This window comes from Carlito syrichta, unplaced genomic scaffold, assembly GCF_000164805.1.
Source record: "Carlito syrichta isolate Samal-C Ts95f unplaced genomic scaffold, Tarsius_syrichta-2.0.1 Scaffold315828, whole genome shotgun sequence".
NCBI lineage: Eukaryota > Metazoa > Chordata > Mammalia > Primates > Tarsiidae > Carlito > Carlito syrichta.
The window spans coordinates 58,932-68,404 of NW_007259924.1; the positions used below are offsets into that span (position 1 = coordinate 58,932).

Here is a 9,473-nt window from a genome sequence, read left to right on the forward strand (position 1 = left end):
TGAGAACCTTTGCCCTAGGTGATGAATCTCAACACTCAGACAGGTAGCCTGACCCCCTACTAAACCTTTTCTTGCCTCTAAACCCAGCGTGCGCCCTCCCCCCCGCCCACCGTGCCCCTCCCTCGTGGGAAAACGTATAGCTGTCTGTCGATGAGCTCTGTGGTTCCAGCTTGCGGCACTCATTCCCTTTCTTGTGGAGACAATACTCTGACTTTGTTTTGGGGAGTCATCTACTCCCACTCTGAGTCCTTGCGGTTTCCGGTGTGGTTCACGCAGCTTGTCTGCGGAGGCGGGCACTTGACCCTGGCCTGGCCAATCAGGACATGCTCTCCTCCCGGACTACAATGATTGGGCCAGGGCACAGCACCTCATTCAAGTTGGTCCACTGAGACTTGACTCTGAGACTTTCACATGCTTGGGAAAGAGCGACGTACTCTTTCTGCCTCCGATGCGAAGTGAAAACCTTGGAGCTGTGGGTGGCTGTTGCTATCACCTCCCCACGAGGTGAGAGCCGGCTTGAGAAAGGAACCGCTATGGAGGCTGAGCCAGACACATTCCTGACATTGTTTGTGCACTGAAAAGCAGCCCTGCCCTGGGGACTGAGTTGCTAATGTGAATAAGTGCCCTGTTCTGCCCAAGCCAGTTTGGACTAGGTTTGCCACTTGTGACAGAATTGGGGCCAGGGGACAATCTTTTGAGACCCACCTCAAATGCCATCTCCTCTAGGAAATGTGTAAACCCCTCCCCGCCTCCTCTCCCCATCTAAGCTGACCTCTCATCAGTTTGCCCTGCACTAGGCTGTTTCTGTCCACCAGCTCTGTCTGCCCAGCAGAGGACCAGACACACAGTCTGTGTGTGGTTCTTCTTTCTCCTCACTCCACACAGACAGCCAATGGAAGAGTGAGTCCAAGTCTACAGCACAGCCACTTGTCCCTCCTGCTCTTTCTCCCAGGGTGGGAGCCTGGCCTCCTTCCTTCTGGGGACAAGGCAAAAATGGCAATACAAGGCCCTTGGTTCCCTTCCAGGGGCCCTCTTGCCTTCCTAATATTCACAAGGAGACCACGTTAGCAAACACATATTGCTTTATTTAGTGTTTTCTCTGGATTGCAGAAGTGTCAGCAGTGGGCTGAGACCCCTAGGAGGGCACAAAGGCAGCTGGGCACCCCCCAGGCCCTCTAAGGATAGGGGTGGGGGGAAGCAGCAGAAAGAGGTGATACCCCTGCAGCTCCTCCCAAGGCCAGCCCCTTCTCCAGGCTCCCAGGCCAGGGAGGGGTCTGGGCCAGTAAAGGCCCTATATCCTTAAATGGGGCCAAAGTGTGTGGCAGGGTGTTTGTCACCCTAAGGCATGGACTCAGGTAGAAGTGCTTCTCCCACCTGATGGCCCCCAAAGGTGATTGCTGGTCAGGGAGCCAGATGCACACTTAAGACATGACCTGGGTTTTATGGGGCTCCCTGTCCCTGGGAGCGGCAGTGAGGCATGCTGAGGACAGAGCTGCAGTCCAATTTTACCACAACCTGCTGTATGACCTTGGGCAAGTCTCTTCCCCCTTTGGGCCTCTGTCTTCTGCTCTGAGACATCAGGGGGCTGGACTAGATAATCCCTCAGAGTCTTCCACATCCTATGGTCTAAACTTCTTTCCCTACTCCAGCATGCCCTCAGACTGGGATGATGATTTTAAAAGGGCAGGAAGAAGGGGGCAAGCAAGGGTGGTCTCAGGTCCCAGGTGGAGGTCTAAGTGGGCTGCAAAAGATGCAGGAAGATGGGCGGGAGGCAGGCAGACAGACAGACAGACAAGGTGCCAAGGGAATGGAGGAGAGGGTGGCTTGGCCAGGGAAGAGGGCACCAGAGCCCAGCCCATCCAACCTCTCAGCTTCATTCCTTGCCCTGCCGGAGTCAGGGAAAACACATCCAGTGTGTCCTAGGGTGGGAAAATGGCTTTTGTAAAAAATAGTTTCCTATAAAGCATAAAAAAAAAAAAATCTCAGAGAAAACCTCGGCAAAATTCCCTTCTCTCAAATATTTGGCATCGGCAGTGGGGCTGGCATGGCTCGCTCTGGCCCCGGCTTTCCTATTGCTGTGGCCCGGCCTGGCCCACTCCTGGGATGGCTCCCTGGTCCCGCTACTCCCTCAAGAGAGGGCTGGGCAGGAGGCGGGAGTTTGCAGGTGGGCTTTGAGGTGTCCCTGGGTCCCTGTCTGGAAGCTGGAGTCTTTGGTAACTGGGAAAGGGAAGAGGGGATAAGCAAAGCACTGGGAGTTGGAAGGGGATCCAGCGGGAGCCTTCATCACCGAGAATTCAGCCGTGGAGCCACCTGTGGGAGCAGAAGGGAAAGCCCAAGTGGTGAGAAGGAAGCTGATGGAAGGTGCTCTGGGCGCTTGTGTTCACAGGTTAGATGCAGGCAGAAGCAGACAACAGGGTGCCTGGTGGCCTCTGTTCTGGAGATGCTGAATGCCTGTAGTCCCCTCCTCGCTCCTCCCCCTACACACCCTACCTGGATCTTCCCCACATCATCATGCTGCCATCTTGATGGCTGTCTGCAGCATGGGGCTCAAATGGTCCCTTTCTCTGGCCCTCATGGGTAAGCAACGGGATGAAAGAGGTAGTATGGTACCCTCGAGATTGAGACTCAGGGGAGAGGTACCTGGGCTCTGCCAAGCACTGCCAAGGAAGGTTTGGCCATCGGAGGCTCCACCCTAGCCTAAGGCCATCAGTAGGGAAGGAGGGTCCTGCCAGGCCCCACTCACCACAGCCAGGTGCCCGTTCTTGGCCTTGGTGATGAGCAGCTCCGAGCCTGGTGTGAAGTCGATAGTGCCATCCCTGCCAGGGCCACCTGCAAACGTGATGCTGGGGGGAACGAAGTGTGTGAGGACGTTTTCATGGAGACAGAACCCCAGGGTAGGCCCCTGTCCTTACGTCCTGGTGCACCTACGTGGCCCACTCACACCCCATACCCACTCACCTGCCCTGGTTGATGTTGATGTTATTCACACGGTCGGCGCTGAGGGCTGTCTTGGTCAGTGTCTCAATCACATGGTCACTCTGCAGCACCACATCCCCCTGGGGGCCCACACAGGAGGAGGGGTCAGCCCCTGCCCACCCAGAGCTAGAGGACCCTTCCCCTCTGCCTCCCAATTCCCAAGGGGCACCTTCTGCTTATTGTCCTCTCGCTGCACATGAAGTACAAACAGGCTGTCACTCAGACTGCTGACGGAGATTCCTGAGGGGGAAGAACAGGGAGTCAGAGATCAAGGGTCAGAGCCAGGGCCCTCCCTCTGCAGCCCTGGGTACTGGCTGACCAGTCAGGTTGGCATAATCGATCCTCTGCTTGACTTTGGCATCCTCCACAATGACCACAGCGCTGGGCGTGAGCAGCAGTTGCCGGGAGCGAGGTTTATAGCCCTTGCGGTCATACTTCACCACAGGCACGGCGTACTGGGGACAGAGCGTGGGCTGAAGGGACTCCACGGGTAACCTCCTGTGCTCTGTCTGTGCCCTGACCCCCTCATCCAGCCCTTGGGCAGCACTACTGTGTGGATGAAGGGCTACAGGCAGGGTCTCACCTGGATGGGCTCAGAGCCTAGGGCCTGTAGCACTTTGGGGCTGATTTCATCTGCACCTGCAACCCAGATGGGGCAGAGGGAAGTCAGAGGAGGTGAGAGGAAACAAGGACACTGAAGGAAGGCTTGAATACCGGAGAGCAGGGGCTCACCAAGCCGTGTGCTGATGAAGAGCCTGGGGACGCTCTGGGGGTAATTATCCTTCTTGCCCTTGAAGATCTCACTAGCCACGGCCTTTTGCTGCAGCTGAGGAGACAAAGGGAGTAGGGAGGATGTCATAAGGGGTGGGCCCTATGGCGGGGGCAGGCCCAGTCTCGGGAACTGAGACAGCCTCCGGAACTGAGACAGCCTCCCTAACCAGCTCTCTGGTCCCAGCACCAGGAGGCTGAGCCCTGTCACCCACACTCCCACTAGTCCCTCTTCTTCTTTACCCGCTGTCCTTACTAAGTGCTTCCCAGAGGGATCATGACAGCACTGCCAGGTTGCAGACCTAGCTTTGAGAATGATTCTTCATCCTATCAGGCCCTGGCATCCCTGAGATTCAGCTCCAGCTTGGAATCTTGTAGGCAGTTGGCTGCTAATACTCAAAGCAAATATAAGTTATCTGGGCTGGGTAGGTCCTTTACCATCATCCCATACTGAGCGGGCAAATATGAGGCATAGCACCCACCAATGTCTGTCGCCCTAACCATGGCAGACATTACCAATCAATCAGAGTGGAGATGCAGCCTTCTCAACATAGGGTTCCAGGCAGTCTCTACCAATCAATGGAGCTGGCCCACACAACGACTCCTATCTGCCACCAAAATCCACTCCAGTCTCCACTTCCTACATGAGGCCCAATAGGGGCTGGGATCCAATGAGGCCGCACAGTAATTCAGGGGTAAGATGGTCCTCCGGCCTGTGCCCTGTGTGTGATGCCAGCTGCTCCCCCATCCCACTGCCTCGGCCTGGCTTCCTGCTCTCTGTACCTGCTGCTTCCACTCGGGGCTGATACTCCAGCAGTACTTCCACACCATGTTCTTCATGCACAACTCCCGCAGAAGCTCTGAGGCCTGCAGGGAAGAGTGAGGTCAGAGCCCCTAGAAGCCTGGCCCCCTCCCTCTGAAGTCATAAAACACACACCTGCCCCAGGCCTTTGGCTAAACAATGCTCCTTCTACCTGGATAACCCTTCCATTGCTGAGTCCTTTCTCTCAAGAGAACTCACGCCTCCTGACCCAGCCGCAGTTTCCCTCCCCTCCCTTCCCTCCCCTCCCTCGGTGAGCCCTTCAGACTTCTCCTTCAGCCACATCTGATTATCAACACATGATAATCAGGCCCTTATGCTGAGTGCCCAGATGGTCCCTATCTCAGCATGTAGGGCCACAGACCTCACGCAGGGCAGGTGGGGGTGTGGGCCAGGAAGTATCCAGGACATTCCGGGGTAGTTGTCGCCTCAGGTTAAGCAAAAAAGAGGTGCGCACATGGTCCAGGAAGAAGGCATTTTCGGGGCAACGGGGGGCATGTCTCAGGATGAAGCCACGGATAAGCCTGGGGGAGGGGAGGCCAGACAGAGTTAGGGGTGAGAAGCCTGGCAATAAACTCCCATACACACCCAGCTCTGCAGCCCCTCATGGCGCCCTAGCACTCACCGCCGGATGGTCTGTGCCGCCCACTTTCTTTTGGCTGCCTTCCTCCGGCCCAGGGTTCCACGCCACCACGACTGGATGCAGATGGCTGTGGAGACCACAGATGGCTGACCTCTGCCTCCTTGCCACAGTGGCCCACCCTAGCCCCAGACGCCACACCTCTTGAAGACCCGTGGCCCCCAAACCTGATCGCTTCACCCGGAGGAACTTCTGCCGCCAGTGAAAGCCCCTCCAGGAAGCCTGAATCTTCGTGGCTGTGGTTGAGAAAGACAGTCACTTGCGAAAGCTCAGGGGAGCCAGCTGGGAGCCTGGCACTGCCTGAGCTCCATGAGTGGCTGAATGAGCTACCGAGTGATAATGAACGAGTTAACGGAGAGTAAAGGCAAGAGAGCAAATGAATGTGGGGCTTTTGTCCAGAGATTGCATCCAAGGGGCAGGCTGGGTGGCAGGTGAGCTAGTAAGGAGAAGGGGAGCTGAATGTGGACCAGTGGACTTCCTGGAGAAGGAGCCCAGAAGCAATGACTTATTTCCTGCTGCCCAGAACGGAACCAATGGGAAAGGAAGGGTGACTCTCTCTCTCACCCAGGCTCTGCCGCCGGACCTCTAGGGCATCCTCTGTGGCAAACAGGGTCTTGGGGAAGCGGATGAAGATCTTGGTCCTGTGAGGGTACAGTGATCAGCCCCAGATTGCGCCCCCAACCCCCGAGATACCAGGCATAGGCACCACTCACCTGCCCATCTTGTACTCTTCTGGCTTGTAGCCCAAGTGTCTGACCAGCACAGTTACCCCATCCTGGGGCCGTCCTGCCCATGTGGGCCATGTCTCTGGGCACAGTGACTTGTACCTGGAGACAGGAGAGGCAAGAATGCACCAGCCCCCACCCCAGCCAGCATCTCTCACTCTGGGGACCCATATGAGCTTTCCCTGGGCACTTGCTGTGTGCTCCCACTGACTTGTTCACAGCTCACAGAAGGCCTGAGAGGCTGCTGTGTCACCTCCCCCACTTCATTAATTGAGTCAGGGTGTCACTGTCACCCAAGCTGGAGTGCAGTGGCATGATCACAGCTCACCACAGCCTTGACCTCCGGGACTCAGGTGATCTTTCTGTCTCAGCCTTCCAAGTGGCTAGGACTACAGGCATATGCTACCATGCCCAGTTAACTTTTTTTTTTTTTTTTGTAGAGATGAGGTCTCATGATGCTGATCTCAAAGTCCTGGGCTCAAGCAATCCTCCAGCTTCAGTCTCCCAAAGTGCCAGACCACCTCTCTTATTTTAAGGATCCATAGTATTCTCATCTGACTGAGGCCAAGAGACTAGAAAGTGGCAGAGATGAAATTCACACCCTAATTGACTCTCAGACCCACAAAACTGCTCCACTTTTTTTGAGCTCCTTGGAAACTGTCCTCTTTGTGGGCTTGCTACCATCTGCTCTGGTGACAGGCATGTGGCTGCCTGCCTTATGGTACTCCTCACCAAGTGGGCCAGTACAGGGCCTAGGGGGAGCCTGGTGTTTTCCACCAAGCTTGACATTAGGTCTGCAACACGGAGGGATCTCACAGCAGCTCAGACCCTCAGCATCCTCAATTTTTCATTTCTAAAATGGGGTCAGGCTGGGCTCAGTGGCTCAGCCTGTAATCCCGTGCCTTTGAGAGGCTGAGGTGAGTGGATTGCCTGAGCCCGCGGGTTCGAGACCCGCCTGGGCAGCGAGACCTTATCTCTACAATAAATCAAAAAATCAGCTGGGCATGGTAGTGCGTGCCTGTAATTCCGGCTACTCGGAAGGCTGAGGCGGAAGGATCGCCGGAGCCCAGCAGGTTGAGGCTGCGGTGGCCGGGAGCGGCCACTGCACTCCAGTCTGGGCGACCGAATGAGACTCCAACTCAAAAAAATAAAATAAAATAAAAATAAAATAAAATAAAATGGGGTCAAGAATACTCCTCTGCCCTCAAAGGACTTAGGAGGCGCCTACCCTCCAGCTCCCCCGCCCTGGTGGTAACCTGACTCCACCCCTACCTTTGCAGGAAAGCTTCGTATTTGCGGCGATAGGCAAAGCCGGCTCTGCGTACGCGCAGGTTTTCCATAAGCCCCAGGTACTTCACCTGGTGGCGAATCAGCACCTCATCAAAGCGGCCTGGGGGAGGGGTAATGGGGTGGTCACCGGGCTAGCGCTGACAGATGGCGGTCCAGACCCCCAAGCCCCAAGGGGCAGAGGGTCCTACCAGGCTGTTTGGCATCATTAGGCTTGATGCAGCGGATGTAGGCGGGCTCCTTAGACTTCAGGATCTCCACCAGCTGTAGGAGGCTCATCTTGAACTGAGTGGCGACCTGGTGAGCCATGGCAGAATGGAAGATTGGCAGGAGCTGGGCTGAGGTCGCTGAGTCCTGCAGTGTACCCACCCCTCCCCACCAGCTGCTGACCCATGAGTAGCCCCTGATTCCGCTTTACTTCTTCCCACCACCCCTCCCTCACAATAGAGAAAAGGGCCAGACTCCATCCCAAATCCTTCTGGCTGGGCTAGTGATTTCAGTTTAGGAAGCTCATTTCAGCCTAAAAATCCTGCAGCTCTCCAGGCAACCTCAATGCTGCCTCTCCCTTTAGCAACCATTATTATTATTATTTTTTTTGAGTTGGAGTCTCACTCTGTCGCCCAGACTGGAGTGCAGTGGCCACTCTCTCGACCTGCTGGGCTCCGGCGATCCTTCCGCCTCAGCCTTCCAAGTAGCTGGAACTACAGGCGTGCGCTACCACACCTGGCTCATTTTTTTATTTAGTAGAGATGAGGTCTCACCAAGTTGCCCAGGCAGGTCTTGAACCCGTGGGCTCAGGTAATCCACTCACCTCAGTCTCCCAAAGCATGAGATTACAGGCTGAGCCCGGCTCTTTTTTTTGAGTCAGAGTCTCACTGTTGCCCAGACTGGAGTGCAGTGGCAGGCTCATGACCTGCTGGGCTCAGGTGATCCTTCTGCCTCAGTTTTCCAAGTAGCCGGAACTACAGGCGCGCACTACCATGCATGGCTAATTTTTTGATTTATTGTAGAGATGAGGTCTTGCCAAGTTGCCCATACTGGTCTCGAACCCCTGGGCTTAGGCAACCCTCTTGCCTCGGCCTCCCAAAGTGCTGGGATTACAGGCTTGAGCCACCTCGCCCAGCCCAGCAACCATTATTTTTCTTTCCAAAATTTCAGGGCTGCATTCCTCAATAGTGCATCCTACACTATGCACTCAACCATTATCTCTGTATACTGCTCTGCATGGCCTTCCCTCAGGCCTGTGGGAGAAGCAGACTCCTTGGCGATGATCTGCAATCCCTTGTGGTCCCATTAATACCAGGAGTATGCCTGGGGTTCTGGGAGCACTAAGAAGGGACACGAATCCAGTCTGAAGTAGGGAGCATCAGGAAAGGCCTTCTGGAAGTTTTCCATTGTGAGATTTAAAGAATAAGCAGTAAATGGCTGGAAGGAAGAGAGGAAAGGATGACAGTCGAGGCAGAAGGCCAGCCTGAGCAAAGGCTTAATGTACCCAGAGCAACAAGCAGTACAAGGATCCACGTAGACGGTAAAAAGGTGGGGTAGAGAGGCAGGCAGAGGCAGCATCATGGGAGAGTCACACTGGTGAGACGGATTTTATCCTAAGGGAAATAGGAAGCCACTGAGGAACTTGGAATGAGAAACATCTGCATTCTGGAATATCTCTACAGTAGATATGTGGTAGATGGGGCGACAGGAAGCCAGGAAACTAGGGAGGAGGCTGGCTGGCTCAGAGCAGAAGTAACAAGGACTGACATGGGGCAGTGGTTGCTGGACAACAGGGGAAGGAGCCAGTGATAGTTGTTGAGAAGTACTCAGGCAATAGAGAGGCAAGAGACAGTTGCTAGATGAAGGTGGGGGAAGAGGAAGGACCAGGGATGGTGCCCAGGTTTCCAGCCTGGGGGACTGAGTGGAGGGTGATCCCTGACCTGAGTTAGGATCATAGAAAGAGCAAGCCTGGGTGGGGCTGGGCAAAGAAGGGCCCATCTGTTATAGAACAGTGGAGACTGGAGTGCCTGGGGGCCACTGTGGGGAGATCTTTATTTTTTTTGAGTTGGAGTCTCACTCTGTCACCCAGACTGGAGTGCAGGGGCACACTCATGGCCACCGCAGCCTTAACCCGCTGGGCTCAGGTAATCCTTCTGCCTCAGCCTTCCAAGTAGCTGAAACTATAGGCATGTGCCACCACACCCGGCTAATTGTTTTTTTTTTTGAGTTGGAGTCTCACTCTGTCACCCAGACTGGAATGCAGTGGCGG

General features: G+C 55.2%; 1 protein-coding gene across 1 annotated transcript in view; it reads right to left on the bottom strand.

Annotated features, from left to right (window-relative positions):
* Nucleotides 1-1,067: 1,067 nt before the first annotated feature.
* The window catches only part of MYO1C (myosin IC), a 26,870-nt gene continuing 18,464 nt past the window's right edge, over nucleotides 1,068-9,473 (bottom strand). Inside the window, exons 18-32 of the mRNA XM_008073361.2 lie at nucleotides 7,408-7,513; nucleotides 7,202-7,319; nucleotides 5,918-6,031; nucleotides 5,769-5,845; nucleotides 5,372-5,440; nucleotides 5,190-5,274; nucleotides 4,929-5,088; nucleotides 4,528-4,611; nucleotides 3,709-3,802; nucleotides 3,560-3,615; nucleotides 3,296-3,431; nucleotides 3,146-3,216; nucleotides 2,959-3,056; nucleotides 2,744-2,843; nucleotides 1,068-2,310 (exon numbers count right to left, since the gene is read on the bottom strand). Coding sequence (XP_008071552.1) covers nucleotides 2,284-2,310; nucleotides 2,744-2,843; nucleotides 2,959-3,056; nucleotides 3,146-3,216; nucleotides 3,296-3,431; nucleotides 3,560-3,615; nucleotides 3,709-3,802; nucleotides 4,528-4,611; nucleotides 4,929-5,088; nucleotides 5,190-5,274; nucleotides 5,372-5,440; nucleotides 5,769-5,845; nucleotides 5,918-6,031; nucleotides 7,202-7,319; nucleotides 7,408-7,513 — 1,395 coding nt within the window. The 3' untranslated portion in view covers nucleotides 1,068-2,283. The remainder of the gene's footprint in view (nucleotides 2,311-2,743; nucleotides 2,844-2,958; nucleotides 3,057-3,145; nucleotides 3,217-3,295; nucleotides 3,432-3,559; nucleotides 3,616-3,708; nucleotides 3,803-4,527; nucleotides 4,612-4,928; nucleotides 5,089-5,189; nucleotides 5,275-5,371; nucleotides 5,441-5,768; nucleotides 5,846-5,917; nucleotides 6,032-7,201; nucleotides 7,320-7,407; nucleotides 7,514-9,473) is intronic.